Source organism: Pungitius pungitius, chromosome 10 (genome assembly GCF_949316345.1).
Source record: "Pungitius pungitius chromosome 10, fPunPun2.1, whole genome shotgun sequence".
NCBI classification, from domain to species: domain Eukaryota; kingdom Metazoa; phylum Chordata; class Actinopteri; order Perciformes; family Gasterosteidae; genus Pungitius; species Pungitius pungitius.
In genome coordinates, this window is record NC_084909.1 from 4,484,412 (window position 1) to 4,501,983 (window position 17,572).

The 17,572-nt window shown below is 43.9% G+C and overlaps 1 protein-coding gene and 1 long non-coding RNA gene across 2 annotated transcripts; both read right to left on the reverse strand.

Moving 5' to 3' along the window:
• Positions 1-142: 142 nt before the first annotated feature.
• mylkb (myosin light chain kinase b) lies at positions 143-16,665 on the reverse strand. The gene is made up of 19 exons (XM_037489024.2): positions 16,073-16,665; positions 10,011-10,127; positions 9,624-9,683; positions 8,818-8,865; positions 7,292-7,419; positions 6,712-6,865; positions 6,330-6,520; positions 6,145-6,256; positions 5,868-5,900; positions 5,693-5,783; positions 5,408-5,611; positions 5,079-5,296; positions 4,699-4,822; positions 4,419-4,571; positions 4,203-4,326; positions 3,891-3,981; positions 3,681-3,809; positions 3,068-3,180; positions 143-2,962 (listed from the first exon to the last, which is right to left on the reverse strand). The coding sequence occupies exons 1-19, from the start codon at positions 16,518-16,520 to the stop codon at positions 2,828-2,830; spliced, it is 2,673 nt and encodes an 890-aa protein (XP_037344921.1). The 5' UTR covers positions 16,521-16,665; the 3' UTR covers positions 143-2,827.
• Positions 11,302-13,483, reverse strand: LOC134132817 (uncharacterized). Its single transcript, XR_009956996.1, has 4 exons — positions 13,212-13,483; positions 11,962-12,204; positions 11,640-11,732; positions 11,302-11,398 (listed from the first exon to the last, which is right to left on the reverse strand). It is a non-coding gene; the product is annotated as an uncharacterized LOC134132817 (long non-coding RNA).
• Positions 16,666-17,572: the final 907 nt, after the last annotated feature.

Here is a 17,572-nt window from a genome sequence, read left to right on the forward strand (position 1 = left end):
ATTTCAAACAATATTTTGAAATTAATTTGACCTTTTCTCATTTCTGTTTTCAGCTATTTCTCAAAATTATTTCATTTTTGTGAGTACTGTACTTACATCTGTAATCCTCCAAAAGTGCTTGTAAACATCACATGACACAGCAGCTTGTTTTGTGATTTATTTCTGTGTTCTTGTACATGTCATCTGCAGCTCATCAAACCGATATATGTTTATACAAATGAAACAAGTATCACCTACGTACATCTAATACAGAACAAACTGGTCCACGCCGTTACCACAGTGACAAACTAAGTGCTGGAGAGAGAATGCTAATACCACAATTATACATATGTGCATTAAATAAGTCTAAAAAATAAAACATTCTGCAAATAAACAAACAGCAAACACAAAAAACAGTTTAAAGGATAGATGATCGCAAACACAAACTCACACATACGCACGCACACACACACACACACGCACACGCACAACACACACACATGTGAACTATTACATTTCTTTGGTTGAAAACCTTTTGACTTTTTTGTGTTAAAGCACAAACAAAGAGCTTGAATGTGAAAAAGAAGAGTTTGCCTGATCGCCTCCACGAGGGGTCAGAGGTCACTGGGAGCTTGTTCCATTTCAACCTTAACTTTTTAAAATAATTCTTTTTTTTAAATCATAATGACATTATGTTATTTTAAAAAGAAAAAATCTGATGAATATATGAGATATGAAAATTAGTCTGCATATTAGAAATATATTTCTTTAGCGTAATAATACAATTTGTATCTTGTATAGTTGAGGTTTCAAATAATTTTGAAGTGAGGTCCTTGTGAGATTACGAGTTGTACCAACGAGTATTTCCAAAATATTTCAAAATAGCATTCTGTGAAAACACGCTAAATAACATGTTGTCAAGCAGTAGGAAGGGAAACACTTTTGTAGTCCCAAAAGGTCTCAGATGTGATTTGATAAAAAGTGGTTCCATTTGGCTTTAAGGCGCTTAGCGTGATTATTAAAAAAAAGCGCCACATTAAATTTTCGTTGTTATTAGGGCCTGAGCCGACTGAAAGTCGGGCGAAAGCCCTAATAACATTGTAATTGTAATTGTTTTCTCTCCCTGAGTCTCACAGTCACAGAGTCTGGTTACGTTAAGGCACTTATTTTATGGGTCATTAGCAGCTCAGTTGCGCTATGTTGTTGTGTTAAATGCTAGCATCACTACTCCTCCGTTAGCTATCAGCTAGAGTTGCCACCTTCAATACAGAAAAATAGGGAGGTTTTCAGCTAGCATGCGCTAACATCACTAAGCCGATGTTAGCTACAAAGCTATCGATTTTTTGCTCACAAATTGTGTTCTAGAGGTTCAGAACAGATCCAATTAACTCCTGACGTTAGCTATTTTTTGTAAGTTAACCGTGACCCAAACTCTTTTCTTATAGATACTTGAAAGCTACCAATCTAAAACATTATTAGAGTGACATTAGCTAACAAATGCTTGATAGCTGTCAAGAAATTAGTTCTAGTGAGGTTTATTATGCAGTTATGTTCAATCGCTTTTGAGTCTTTACCGCTCCATTTAACACCCCACTAACGCCACCCAACTGCCTTGCTTATAAGGGACATAACTCTGTGAATGTGAAGCTGCCTTTGTTGTGCCATCGTCTTCCTCACCCGGCCTCCCACAGGGAGACGGTTCACATGCCCCAGCTCGGCAGGGTTTGGTTCCATAGAGGCTCACGCCCGAACAACTGCGGCCCCCATGAGTATTTGGGGGAGAGGCCCTGGGAGCGGCACACATTTGGTTAGCATTAGAGTGCTACCAGGAGTAGCACCTCTTTATCAATGTGTTTCCTCTAAGTTGATACTGGGATGTTTTGGTGTTTAACAACGTCTCTGCCTTCTAACCCTCCAAGCTGTAGTTTATTTTAGGAATATTTAGGATCAGTCGTTGTGTTTCCATAAACATTTCTTCATGCTTATTTGCTCAAACACACAGTTCCATTGAGAGATCTAGGAAACATTAATGAATTAACAAACTTTAAGGCCACGTGACTGATGTCTCCCTGAAGAAGTGACCGTAGTCGCGGTGACGTCACCCATCGCTTTCTGGACCTTCTGAAGCCTCGAGGTTCTAGAGTTTAACTGTGGCCGTCTGGTTATTTAACAAGCAGAAGTGACCCAAAAGGGTGAATGAAACACGTTGTGACCAACATGTTTCAATTTACTTTGATGATACTTAAAGGGGTTAAAGATAAAAACAGCCCCTAAAGCATCCCCTGCTTTAGGGTCTGTTGTACTCTAAATGGACCATCATTCACTAAATGAACATCATGCTGCATTGAAGAAGAGTTGAAACCAGAGATTGGGACCATAAACTCATGTTTACAATGTTTACTGAGGGAATAAATTGTGAAGAAATTGTTCAAGTTGTTTTCTCATAGACCCTGGTGGTCACTACTAATGCAGAAGACCTTCTGTTATCTTTTCTAACCCAGTTTAATATATCCAGAAGATGGTGGAAACGGTTGAATGAAAAAACAACTGTGTCTCTGAACTCACAAGCTCCACTTGTTGATTAGTGGAACTGTGTGTTTGTACAAGATGTGAATCATGAACTTTTTATTAATATAAGTTTATATTTGAATGTGATGTAAGACCAAAAACCCTCTTTCAATGTAATAAACTGTCAGAGGAAATCTACCAATAGATGGAGGCTAACCAGGGGGGGCAGGGCTTCCGTTCTCCAGGTTTCAGGTGGGCGGGGTTTAGCATACATCACTGGTCATCACGAAACCCCACCTTCTCCACCTGTCTCCTGTGGGAGTCCAGACCATCACATGCCCTATTCCTCTTCTTCCTCCTCCTCTTCCTCTTCCTCTCCAGCCATCACCTCCACCAGCAGCTCGGCAGTGCAGGTCGCCTCCCCGAGACTGTTGACAGCCTTCACCGTGTACTTGGCATCGTCATCGCCCGACACCTGCAGAGGAAGTGAGGACGAGGTGAAGAGGAAGAGAAGAGAAGGTGAGGAGGAGGTTAGGACAAAGTGAAGAGGAAGTGAGGCATAAGAGAGTTGACCTCTGACCTCTGAAATGACCAGACTGCAGTTTCCATCCTCGTCGTAGTCGATCTGAAAATGTCGCGTCTCTTTGATCGGCTGCTCGTCTTTGTACCAGACCACCTCTGGATCGGGGAAACCTGGAGAAACGTTACCATGTCATCACACCTTCCTGGTCGTCCTAAAGTGGCCACGTGTCCGCACTCGTCCCACTTGTTTGACACGTGGAGGAATTCCTCTGCCCAGTTTTACTTCCAATGCAAAAAGCTCTGTCCACCGTCATGTCCGTCCTGTCTATCAAACTGACTGCAGCTAGCAGTGGTTTCGTTTCCGGGGTCAACTTTGTTTACTTTCTGTAAACAAAAGTTGCGGTAACTGTGATTATCGCGTTAAAATATTTTATCTCCATAATCTCGGCCCTATTAATTGCATAGATTTTGTCAGCCCTAATTCATTTATAATTTTGAAATCTTCTCTATTTGTGTCCTGAGATAAAAAGATGTATTTAATTAATACCAAATTAATAGATCATGTGACCTTTTTTTTACCCTCTGAGAAAATCAATAGGAACCTGTATTGATGATCAGAATCATTAAGAACCAGCATAATGATCAGCATCAATAATTGGTATGGATGGTACCTTCGATCTTGCAGTCGAAACGGGCTGCGCTGCCCTCCACCACCTCCACGTCTCTGATCACCGAGCTGAAGGTGGGGTTACACTCCGTCTTCTGCTCCAGCTCCAGACACTCTAGGAACTGGTTGTCCTCTACACAGACACACACACACACACATTAACCACACATCAACACACTAGTGCCACGAGGAGGTTCTGGGGGTTCCGGCTGACCTTCGGTGGGCGACCCCTTCTTGGCGCTTACTCCTGCCATCATCGCCATGGACGACAGGCGGCCAATGGCTCGCACGGCGTGACCCGTTTTCTAGAGAAGAAGAAGAAGGCCCGTCACTTCCTGTACGGCTCAACTTTTTCTTCTGTTTTTTTACTGATGTTGTATTAAATGTCAGGGATAATCAGTGATCACTAATGAAGCCATGAAGATAAAACCGACGTCACAGCTCATCCGAAACCAACACATGAGAAGCAGCACGCTGAACATTTGGGGAACACTGCATAAATGTGCTTCATGTTTCTATTTCTAACCTGCCATTTCCTCCTCAGGATGTACTTCTTCATCCTCTCCTTGGAGAGCTTCTTGGCCTTCATGGTGGTGGTGTCCTGCTTCAGCCAGGTGTGCTCGTAACACTGAGCACAGGTGAGCCTGGCCCTGACACACACACACACACACACACACGTCTTTAGCCTTGCTTATTGAACAACAAGCTGCAGCCAACAACCATCCCATAATCGGTTGCTTACTTCATGTCTTTCTTCAGCAGGTTGGTGATGAAATCTTTTCCGTTGTCCGAGATTTCGTCGAAGGCCTCGTCTTCGAAGTCCCAGGAGGCCGAGGTGACGTTGGACAGAGTCTCGTTGTCGTTGTCGCCCATGAAGGGGGATAGACCGCTCAGCCTGAGGCCAAAAGGACACAGGATGAACCGGGCCGAACTGAGCTAAACTCAACCAAAGTGAATAAACAAAGCTCAACTCAAGGACAATAGAATACAAGTAAATGGTGCTAAGCTAAGTACAGACTCACAGTATGTAACAGATGACTCCAATACTCCACATGTCGGTAGGATAACTGATGGCTTCATAGTTGATTACTTCTGGAGCAACAAACTCTGGAGTCCCAAACAAAACCTTCAGAGTTCCTGCATTTTCTGTTGAAGAGAAAAAAGTTTGATTAAACAATAAACAATCAATAATGACCATTTTAGCACTTCTTAGGCTAAACTGTATTATCACATGTCGCTGTCTCTAAACCTGCTTTCTGAAAAAGAGCTTTTGTTTGCTGAGGATCAAGAGTAGCTTAATGTTAGCAGAATGTTAGAATACAGTTAGCATGATAGTAAAGAAGCATCACTGATATTTGAGGTATCAATGTATTTATTGAACAAATCAATAAACAGTGATCACCTAGTCTCCTGGCCAGACCGAAGTCAATGAGTTTGATTTTTCCGCCGGTCTTGTTGACACACATGATGTTCTCGGGTTTGAGGTCCAGGTGGACAATGCCCTGCTTGTGGATGAAGCTGACTCCATCGATGATCTGCAGCATGTATCTGATCACCTCCCTCTCAGTCAGCTCAAAGTCTTCATCAATGATCCGCTCGAAGAGCTCGCCCCCCGAGATCCTGCGGCGGGGAATATCTGTTCTGTGAGTAACTGCGCTAGCTCCCGTAAGCACAAAACCAATCGAGCATGTCAGCTATCAGTGAATGTGGTTAAGTGAAATAAGAACGTACATCTCGAGCACCATGACGATGTCAGACTTGCCCTCGAAGGCGTCGATGCACTGGACAAGTTTGGGGTGATGGAGGCTGTTCATGATGCCAATCTCGTGCCGGACGTTGTCCTTCTCTTTGGCTGAGTATGCCTTGATGAACTTGCCCGCCCAGACCTTCTTTGTGGCCTTCTCCACCAGTTTGAACACCTGACCAAACTTCCCCCTGTCACACAGGCACAGCGGCGGTTTCACTCCCTTCTTGTGGACAAACAGGTGCATTGTGGGTGAGTGGGCGGAGCCTTACGTTCCCAACCGCTCCTCTACGTCGTACAGCTCCTTCACCTTCACGTCCGTCCTGATGGACACGTCTCTGTAGTCTGGCTCCTTGTCCACGTCTGAAAACACAGAGATCAGAGGTCACTGGAGGGGGTTGGCTGGAGCCCTGTTTTTTAGCTTTTATGGAAGTCTGAGCATCGTACCATCGTCCTCCTCCTCTGCCTCGGCCTCCTCATCTGTGAGACAAACCAAAAAGCAGCCGTTAGTTCAGTTCACACTTAGTTTGATCGACTTAATGCTGGTTTAATTATCCAACATTGGCTATGATCCCTGATGTTAGCTGATAACAGCTAACGATAGCTAACGATAGCTAACGATAGCGAACAATAGCTAACATTAGCTACGATAGCTGACATTAGCTAATACTGGCTAGTGTTTAGGTCTCAGGTCTTTAGGAGGAAGGAGGTCAGCTGAACTCACCATCATCCACCAGGCCGACTGTCACCGGCATTGACTCGGCGCTCGGCTCTCCAACTCCGTAGATGTTCTCAGCCCGGACGCGGAACTTGTACTGCCGCTCCGGGAGAAGGTTCTGTTGGCAGAGCCACAGATGTTAATCCTCTGTGTGAGGTGGAGCTCCGCCGAGGCTGCTGGCGACCACCCACCTGTACGTTGTAGGAGGTGCTGTTGCAGGAGGCCAGGAGCTTCCACTGTGGCTCCACCGAGTCCCACATCTCCAGGTTGTAGGACTGCACGGCGCTGCCTCCGTCGTAGGTGGGTCCGTACCAGGACAGTGTCAGACTGGACCGGCGCACATCTGAGGCGGCGGGGACCCTCGCTGGGGGGTCGGGTTTGTCTTAAAAGGGGGGGGGGGGCAACGTTAAAGGTCAATGGAGCACACTGACCCCTCAACTACACACAGAGGCCGAACACATAGAAGGGTTCATCATCATTATGTCACCATCCATCCCATAATCGTTATAACGACCTGGCACACCTGCATTTTTGTTTCTCACATATGTTGTACTGAAGTACTGGAGGACTTACCGACGATGGTGAGGTTAAGGGCGGCCTGACGGAGGCCCACGTGGTTCCTCAGCTCGATGGTGTAACAGCCACAATGCTCCTGCTGCCCGCTGCTGATGGTCAGCCTGCTGCTGCTGTCACTGCTCTCTATAGAAATGTCCCCCGAGCCCTGGATCTGATCACAGAGTGTGGGGGCGGGGGGCAGAGAGACAATTATTAATGCGCTAAGCTGGAGACTTTGTTGTTTCTTCACATATTTCATTACACACGAAAGTGTCCAACTCATATGAAACATGTGACATCAGTTGATTGAACAATCTGTGTGAAGACAAAAGAACGTAGAGGAGACATCATAATAATAATACCTCCTGCTGAGGACTTCCAGTCTCATCTGACAGACCATTGCCGAGCTAATATGACATCAGATCTTTTCTTAATTCAGAAATCAGTTGTTTTCTTAATGGAATCTCGTTCAGTGAAGACATCATATTGTCAGTCTTTAGCATGATGAGACCACCTGCTGGTCAACATCCAAAGAATCGGTGTGATTATGTGTGTGTGTGTGTGGTGTACATGTGTTTGTGGTATGTGTTTGTCTCACTGGTTTCCTGAACTTCAACCAGGTGCAGTTGATGGGAGGAGCTCCAGAGAACTTGCAGAGGATCTCCACCTTCTCCCCCGCCATGATCTTCATGTCCTCAGGGAACTGCAGGATCTGAGGAGGCAGCGCTGCAGACCCAGATCAATAATCAGTATCAAAAACAGCAACATCCTAAAGAGAAAATACAAAAACGTATATGTATACATACTTATGTGTATATTATATATAAATATATACATATGTATATATTTATATATGCGGTCCGGACCCAGAAGCCGTCCCCTTCTTTTATTTAGTCAATTGAGGGAACATTATTTATATTTGCAGTCACACATATATGTTCTTTCATGACAATAAATATTGTCAAATAGTTTTTAAATTGTACTGAATTCATTTGATTTGTTAGTCGTGTATTGTGATACAACTCTATTTCCTCTATTTAATCACGCTAAGTAGTCACATTATAATCTGTTTTGCGTTTGGGATAGTATGTCCCTTCAGTGTTGCCGTAGAGGTAAAAGCGGTCCCCACCCTGTGGGTTGAAGGGTGAAGGTGGAAGGTTGAATAATACATTCTTATTAATGTGTCATGAGAGCATTAAACTCAGAACACTCGCTTACATTGTCGGCAGCGGTGGTTCTTGTGCACCGACCACGGGCCCAATGACTATTTCACGCTTCGGCGTAAGTGTGCTCTTCCTCAGTGAGTTTCCTTGGCTGGATGAGACAGTCCGTTACAGTCACCTCTAAAATAATAAACTCATTGCAGGGTTCTCAAGCCTCATTTGGCCGTGAGACACATCCATTGCAACCAGTTCACACGGCACATCTTAAGAAGTAGAACAAGTTGTCCTACTAGCGTTGTATTGTGCACGTATTGTTGTCCCCTCTCAGCCACCATACGCTGCACTATTGCCTATTGCACTGGTTGTAGGACGTACAGGAGTGAAAAGGTTAATGTAGTTCACAGTGGAAACAACAAAGGACCATGAAGTTTCCGTTGGACACATCAAAAAGAAGCGGGCAAAGACAACAAAGTACCTCCACACCAGTTACATGCAATCAGCTACTCTTTTTGTCTTAGAAAGATATGGAGGTTCTATCTGATGGTGGTTCTATCTGATGGAGGTTCTACGTGATGGTGGTTCTACCTGATGGTGGTTTTATCTGATGGTGGTTTTATCTGATGGTGGTTTTATCTGATGGTGGTCCTACCTGATCCAGGTTCTACCTGATGGTGGTTCTATCTGATGGTGGTTCTATCTGATGGTGGTTCTATCTGATGGTGGTTCTACCTGATGGTGGTTCTATCTGATGGTGGTTCTATCTGATGGTGGTTCTATCTGATGGTGGTTCTATCTGATGGTGGCTCTATCTGATGGAGGTTCTACTTGATAGTGGTTCTATCTGATGGTGGTTCTATCTGATGGAGGTTCTACTTGATAGTGGTTCTATCTGATGGAGGTTCTACCTGATGGTGGTTCTTCTTTATGTATATATGTATGTATAAAGATGTAAACGTCTCACCTTGTTTGGGAGGAGTCTTGGCTGCAGGTTTCTTTATTCTTGCTTCACCTAAAACACAAACAGAGTATTTCTGGAATTAAACTCATTCGTAATCAGACTACCTTTGAAATGTATTTTAAGTTATTAAGTTAGTGATCAGAATGAACTGTGAACTATTGATCGGAGAAAATGGACTGTCTGGTTTAATTACCTGTAAATTCCTTAATGAATCGAAAAATGAAAAAAAAGAGACAAAACATTTCTCTCTTCCTCTCAAACTGAAACAACAACAATACCAAAAATACAGAATATTTAAATTATATTTTAAATCTGTTGAGTACTCCTCAATTGAAACAGTTCAAGACAGTCTGAGGAAAATCAGCGTGAAGACGAAGAGCTTCTTAAAAGGAGAGAGAGAACAGTGAGAGGCAGGAGGACGAGGAACCAGGCCTTAAAAGGAAGTCTGTCCTCCATCTCCTCCCTCTGCCCCATTCAGTCACATAAATCACACTCATGAACAGAGAACGTTAAAACAGTTCAAAACTGCTATTAGTTCATTGACTAAAAACACTAAAAACTACAAAGTGACAGAAACAAAATATTTGACAAAGAACAAATAAGAAAACAATAATATGTTCAATGTGTTCTTCAAAGATGGCTAACGTGAAGTAATGTGGCTGATGCACAGAAACTCTTTAAAATAGAAACGTGTGCGTCTTAGTGTGTGTGTGTGTGTGTTTGTGTGTGTGGGAACCAGTGCTCCAAGTCTGCAGCTCCTTATTGGGACAAAAGGAAAGAAGCTGCTGCTGCATATTTCGGAAACTTACTCTCTGAGGTCGGAGTCGTCTTCTTGGACTTCTTGTCAGCCGGAGAGTTTTCTGATGGATCTGAAGGACATGAGACAAACACAGAGAGACGGACAGAGTTTAACACATGTACAGATGAGAACTGTCTCACTTTGTTGAGCTTAAAAACTGAAACGTCTTTAGTTGCATCTTTCTTTTTGAGAATAGTAAACAGGAATAATATGAATAAATAACTTCAAAGTAATAAACGTTTTTTTCAATGTTGTGAGTGTGTTCGGATATATAAACAGTTACCGCTCATCCCCGCTGAGACTAATCAATCTGTTCCATTGATATCAACTGAAATAAGCTTTGGTCCTTTAATGTTGGGTCAATAATAACCATTGATTTTCAGAATAAAGTTCTTACCGTCAACGAGAACGATGCAGGAACTTTCAGCTTTGCCTCCTGAGTTCTCAGCTCTGCATTTATATTGTCCTTCATCCTCTGGTAGAGCTTTGTCTATAGACAGCGAGCAGAGTCCTCCTGCAACACAACAACATGACATTATATTATATTTATGGGGTGAGAATTGAACCTAAACACCCACTCGCCACTTCTATAGAGGTTGGGGTGTGCTACCTATATACACTCAAAAAAACAACGCTTTCAACGAACTTAATAAAATCATGGAAATGATTTGCACACTATTTTATTGATTCTTTGAGCATTAAGAAATTATGTTGATACGACTTGATGTATTTGAGTAGGATCAACTTAATTTATTATGGTTGGTTCAACGCATTTTCTTGGGTTGTGTCAAACTCAAATGAATACAGTTGGTTTGACTAATGCCACATTAGTAAAATGTAGGCTAGTCAATGAAGTTAGACCAACCCAAATTATTGAATTTAATCCTGCCCAAGAAAAATAGGTTGGACTAACTCTAATAAATTACGTTGATCCGACTCGAGTATATTATAGTGAACCAACTTAATTGCTTATTGCTTAAAGAAAGCAGTTAAATTATGTTGAAATACTTTCCATGATTTCGCTATAGTAATACTAAAAATGTTAGTGTTAACATTTACCCTGAACCACAACTGAAACTAAGTTTTAACAAAATATACAACTGTGTTGGCTGGAAACAAGACAAATGAGAGATGTTGCAATACAACTGTATTTCTCAAAGTAGGCACTGAATAATGTTTTAATGAGCAGCTTCTCTTATAAACATACATATCAAAAGCTTTTCTCAACTTTCTATGACACTTACACAATTAAAATACATTTTTGAAAGTGCTAACAGTGGTTATTAGTGCAGTCTTGACCTGAACTCTGAAGACTTTGTCTTTGTACAAACATCCCTCTTATCCTCTTACATTCACAACATTCATCTTAAACCCTTGTGATTACTTACTTAATGCACTGGTGAACACGCAGGAATACAGAAAATAATAAACACACACAGAAGTGTCTAATCTGCTTTAGCCATCATAATGTGTCTAACGGGATAGCTTTATTTTGAGAGCTTGTCCTTTTATGGATAGTTTGTTTGGGTCTAGTTCCATTATTTTTTTCTGCAGAACTTCAAAAGTATACTTGAGCTCTGGAGGGTAGCTCAAGTTGAGAGCATACACAAGCGCAAGCAACATTGACACTGCAAAGGGTACATTTCCCAAGTCGCTCAGCACTTCCACCCCCTCCAGAATGACTCCGACTTCATCTGGGTCATCACTCGGCTCCGCTCCTTCTTTTCGAATCACATGGATCGCAAAGACTGTCTCCGCCATAGCTGTTTGACTGCTTTCAATATTCTGTGACAAAACAGTTAACAAAAGCAATCATTTTTCACTTATGTGCATTACATGCCATTTTTATTGCACTATTTTACTGTATAAACAGCTATCAATAACTTCATTCACATTAGGGCTTTCAAAGAATATTCTATATTCAAATATATATTCAAATAGTTGAAAACAACACTAAGAAGTTAAGTTGGGCCAACTTAATCGTATTTGATCTTACCCAAGTAAAGATAAAGGTAAATGAACATACCGTGTATTCCTTCACCAGCTTCTCTGGATCTTCGTTCAAGTAAACACATAGACCTTTGAGGACGCATTCTCGTCTGACGTCAATGCTGGCAGTCTAAGTATGCAGATAAAATAACATTAGGAACACCATCTAAACCAACCATCTTATTAATCACAATGAGTAACCATGCAATATCAGTGTGTAAATTAGTATGTGAACCCTTGGGATCCAGGAGTGTTAGCAACAAGTGCAGACGACCAATAAAGGCAACAAGTAAGTAAACAAAATACAAAAGTTCTACGAGTAGAATAGCCTCTCTTTAACTTTTCCATTGTCATCATACCTGGGTTATGGGTACCATGATGCTCTTGATCTTTCTCCCTTGAACTCCACTTTTCTTGGCATACACCTGGATCAGGTTTTCAGAGTACAGATCCAGCTGGGAGAAGAACTTTGACTGCAAATTGATTGTTGTGATTCTCTTGAATTCCAGGAGACTTGTAGTGGGATGGTGTAGTCAGTGAGGTTGATCCAAGACACACTTTGGGGGATAGCAGACACAGGACACTTTTGCAGTCAGAAATTGCTGCAATAAAGTCAGATAGAACAATCAATTAATATTCATGGAGGTTAAGGCCTCCTAAGTCAGTGACGCGCGAAAAACTCCCGGTTGTTGTGACGCATCAGACCAGTGTGCGGGGGCCGGGTGGCCAGAGCGGAGCCAGCCCATTGACAGTACCCCAATGACAGTACTGTACTTTGAAATGTGGAATTAAAATGGAAATGGAGATTTGTCTGGTTTGATCAATCATTATTCTAGATAAACTGCATGCTATACATTTTTATATGTATAAATATATATACAGATCGCTCCAAAATAGCGTTCGCCTCCGGCGGGCCGCGGAGACGCCGCCTTCGGTTTAACTGCGGCGGAACGGCGGCTGGCCGTCCGGGAAACGAAGCGGTTGCCGCTGGCGGTGCGCCGCTAACGTGTTTGCGATTACGTCATACTGTATCTTCTACTGCCTCTGGAGAACCGCCGATGGTCCGCCGACTCATTGCTATCTTTCTATCTATGAGAGTCGGTAAAACGGCCTGCTATATTTGCCGAGCGCAGCTATTGGCCATGTTCCAAACTAACGTTAGCTACCGTCATTATATATATATATATATAATGACGGTAGTATTACTCTTAGTAAATGAAACGTGTGCTTGGTCATTTATTGTCATTCAAATTCAGCAGTAACGTTAGCGCGCTAATGTAACCCTACAAGGAGTATGCTAACGTCATTAAGTCAACGTTAGCTAGTCGTGAACACCTTATAATGTATTGCTAAAACGTTAACTCGTCATTAACAATAGCTCACTGTTCACCGTTCACATTGGTAGGTTGCAAAAAGGAGTAACGTAACGTTATATAAGCTAACACGACATTGCTAGCCATGCGCGTGGGGACTTTACCCTTTTTAAATGTAGTAAAAAATAACACTACATAAAAAATAGCATAAACAGAACAACGAGCTAAGATATGAAGACATTAATGCACGTATAATTGTTTTACATTTAGAAGGATGGTGATGGATTTCTGCTTACCTTTTCCATGTGCGGCCAACGGTGTATCTTCTTAATCTGGTTCTGACGAAGACTGCCTTCGCCTTGGTTTTCGCGGTCATGCCTGGCTACTCGATTCTCTCAGTTAATCGCAACATGAATGGATCTAATAAACGTTACGTTTTTGAAGTTCATGCCAATCCTACATGACTGAATCACGTTCACATTGAAAACATTAATGAATATCGTTCATTCTACATGTTACACATTAGTAAATGTAACAACCAGCCAATATCCTTTTTTTGAGTGTATATATATATATACACATATAAATATACAGTGCATTGCAGTACTCACAATTTTGTTCTGTTACAAACTTGAATTTGTTTGATCAACACAACATGCATAGTACCCTGAAGGTGCCAAATAACTTTTATTGTGACACAAACAATAATAAGAGAGGAAAAAGTTTACATATGTTGGATCAGTATTCACCCCCCCTGAGTCAATACTTGGTAGAACCCCCCTTTTGCTGCATTTCCAGCTAAAATCTAATCTAAACCCTTCCATTGCAGCTTTGGCTGTATGTTGAGGGTCATCATCCTGCTGGAAGATGAAGCTCTGCCCCAGTCTCAAATTTTCTGCAGAGCGTCATGCTCTCTTCAAGGATTGTCCTGTATTTGGCTCCGTCCATCCTTCCCTCACGTGACTAGTTTCCTGCTGAAGAGAGGCATCCCCACAGCATGATGCTACCACCGCCATGCTTTCCTGTTGGGGTGGTGTGCTCAGGGTGATGGTTGGTGTTGGGTTTCCTTCACACAGCGTTTTGCATCGAGGCAGAGAAGTTCCATTTAGGTCTCAATCAGAGCACCTTCTTCCTCATGTTGCTGTGTCTCCCACGTGGCTTGTGGAAAACTTCAAACAGGATTTCCTCTGGTTTCAACAGCGTCTTTCTTCCTGCCACTCTTCCATAAAGGACAGATTAATGGAGGACGACTAATAGTCGTCCCGTGGACAGATTCTACCCATCAGCTGTGGATCTTTGCAGCTCCTCCAGAGTTTCCATCGGCCTCTTGGTTGCTTCTTTGATTCATCTTCACCTTGTCCAGCTGCTCACTTTGGGTGGACGGCCTTCTCTTGGTGGGTTTGTGGGTGTGCTGAATTCTTTCCATCTTGTGATGATGGATTTTATGGTCCTCAGTGAAATGTTCATAGCTTGGGATATTCTTTTATAAGATAACGCTGCTTCATACTGAGCTACAATTTCATGCCTGATGCTCTTTGTTATGAAAAATCACAGTTGTAGTTTTGTTGTACAAAATTGTCCAAACTATTTTGTACATTTTGTGCATAGTTATGGGAAGGTGGTGTTTCCTGTAAGGTCTCTTTGAGGAGCAAGTCCCCCCTACTGAGACATGTGGTGTCACACAAAAGACATCTCCTCATGGTCCTTAACAACAAGACCCTGCAGCTCGACCTGGTGTTTAGTGGAAGTGGAAGTGGAAGATTCTGTTTATGTGTTTTTTTCCACCGCTAACAATACGAGACGTTTCATGAAGAGGATGAATGAAGAGGTGGGTGGGGTCAGACAGGTTGGTCAACAGAGTAGAAGAGTGGAAAAAGGTATGAGTGGGGTTCAGCAGGTGGTTCGGGTGGGTGAAGGAGGGGTGGAGGAGCTGGGGAAAAGTCATGAGACAGTGGTGAAATGCTGTTTGAAAACAGCGATGAGGACATGGAGGGGGGGGGGGGGGGCGTAAAGCCCTCCTGAAGAGAAGGATGACAAGGAGCAGCGGAGGGGCCTCTCGAGCCAAGAAGGGGTCAAGGAACGGAAGGAGAACAGGAGCGGCTGAGTGGTCCTCTGCTGACTGGGACTCCACTGACGGTGGGACAGTCACCAGCAGGTATGGGGGGGGGGGAGCTCCTCTTGAAGATTACTAAGAACATGGAGGGGGTGGACCTGGAAGAATACTTCTCAGACCTGGAAAAGTTCTTGCGCACTACTTGGGTGTGCGTGAGTAAGGAGGCTAGTGGGAGATACACCCAGCAGGAAGCCTGAGAAAGATGAGGAAGATCGTCCTTAAGACAAATAGAGAAGGTGCTTCTGTGGATTGAGAGCGTGAACCATCCAGCGGAGGAGGAGGATCCTGGTGGAGAACGACTGAGGAGCAGACAGCAGTCCAGTCCAGAAAATAAATAAATCAAAGATCGCCTTCTCCCTGTCTCACTTTCCTTGTCTCACTCCCTCTTACTGTCTCACTCTCATTGTCTCACTCCCTCTTACTGTCTCACTCTCATTGTCTCACTCCCTCTTACTGTCTCACTGTCATTGTCTCACTCCCTCTTACTGTCTCACTCTCATTGTCTCACTCCCTCTTACTGTCTCACTCTCAAAGGTCAACGTGGAGTTTAGTTTTCTCCTCCTGTGATTGGTTCACCAAAGATGACTCAGACCTCTGGGATTTATTCATTATTGATTAAACTGACACATGATGGATATGGTGCCTTCTGGGACCCTTCATGCAAGTAGATCAATGAAAAGAACTTTAATCATTTAATAGTAATTAAGTATTTATTCAAATATTTTATAAACCAAATGATTAATAAATAAATAAAAATGAATAAAAACATCTGAATCATTGCTCAGAAGTCCTCTCAGACACAAAGAATGTGTGAGTGTGTATTATTGTGTGTTAGCCTGTATGTGAGTGTTTCATAGTGTGTAGATATACATACTGTATATATATATATATATCTATAAACTAATGTATGTGTTAATGTGTGTATTAATGTGTGATATAAAGGGATGTGATCACTAGTCATCACTTCCTGTTGTCTCTGCCTTCTATAAATAGAGTCTGAATCCTGTTTGTGTTGAGTTTGTGTGGGTGTACGTGACCTCTGACCTTCATTGGAGAGCACGATGAACTTGGATGACTTGATGAGCTTCCCGTCCAGCGTCCAGCTGACAGCGGCGTCGGAGGCGGCGAGGCGGCACTGCAGCCGGAGCCTCTGTCCGTCCAGCACCGTCACATCGCTCAGCTTCTCCACGAACTCCGGTGCCTTCCCTCCACCTCCTCCACCTCCTCTACCTGCTTCTCCACCCTTCTTCTCGTTAATCCCCCCGTCCACGCAGTTGTTCTCCCCGTTCTTCTCGGCGCTCCCCGGCTTCTTCTTGTTGGTGAGGACGGAGCGGAAGTCCTCGGCGTTCTTGCCTTTCGCCTCTTTGCTCCCATTGCCGCCGGCGACCTTCTTGCCCAACACGCCGCGGAAGTCGACCTGCGGGGGGGAGCTGACCTTGCGCTCCTCCTCCGCCTTGGCCTTGAGGCCTTTGAGGTTGGCCTTAAAATCCATGGGGGGCGTGGATGGGCCTCGCTGGGCTCCTCTCCCTGCTGCTCTCTGAGAGCTCGCAGGGCCAGAAGTGTGCAGAAGTCGAGCTGCTGCGCCTCCTTCTGTCGGAGCGTCTCTTTGCCGCACTGCTTGAGGAGGCCTCGAGGAGCGTCCTGGTTACCCTTCTTCTTCTTCTCCTTGTGCAGGTGCAGGAGAAGCTGGTTCTCCTTCAGCTCCTGGTTGGCCTCACGCCGACTGACACCGAGGCTGCTGCTGCTCAACTGCTCCACGCCTCCTCCTCTAGAACCTCCTCTCAGAACCAGCAGCTGCTCCTCCTCCTCCTCTTCCTCCTGCTGCTGCTGCTGCAGGTCTGGACCGCTGATCAGAAAGACAGATGGAGAGAGGGGGGGATAAACAGAGCTGGGTTAAAGCCCCTCTGGAGGCCCCGCCCCCTTCCGCTGTGTGTGTGTGTGTTTGGGGGGGGGGGGGGTGGAGGAAGTGGACCTCGACTCTAAATGTCCATGTTACATCACAAGTAACTGGACTGCCCTTTAATGGGCATAGACCCAGAACGGCCTGAACACACACACACATTACACAGACACACAAACACAGACACACACATTCCACGCGCACACATACTGACACACACACATCAGAGGGTAAACAGTGGCAACCAGCTGGGAGAGGAAATACTGGCTCTGATTGGTTTGGATGATATGAACGGATTAGAGAAGCTTTATGGGAATCTGTGGATGTGGGACAGACAGATAGAAAGACAGTCAGGGAGAGACCGATAGAAAGGGAGAGACACTGGCAGAGAGACAGACAGACAGGGAGACAGACACAGAGAGACAGATAGAAAGGGAGAGACACTGGCAGAGAGACAGACAGACAGGGAGACAGACACAGAGAGACAGATAGAAAGGGAGAGACACTGGCAGAGAGACAGACAGACAGGGAGACAGACACAGAGAGACAGATAGAAAGGGAGAGACACTGGCAGGGTGAAGCAGAAGGAGAGGGAACAGAGAGACAGAGAGACAGACAGTCAGGAAGAGAGACAGAGACATTCT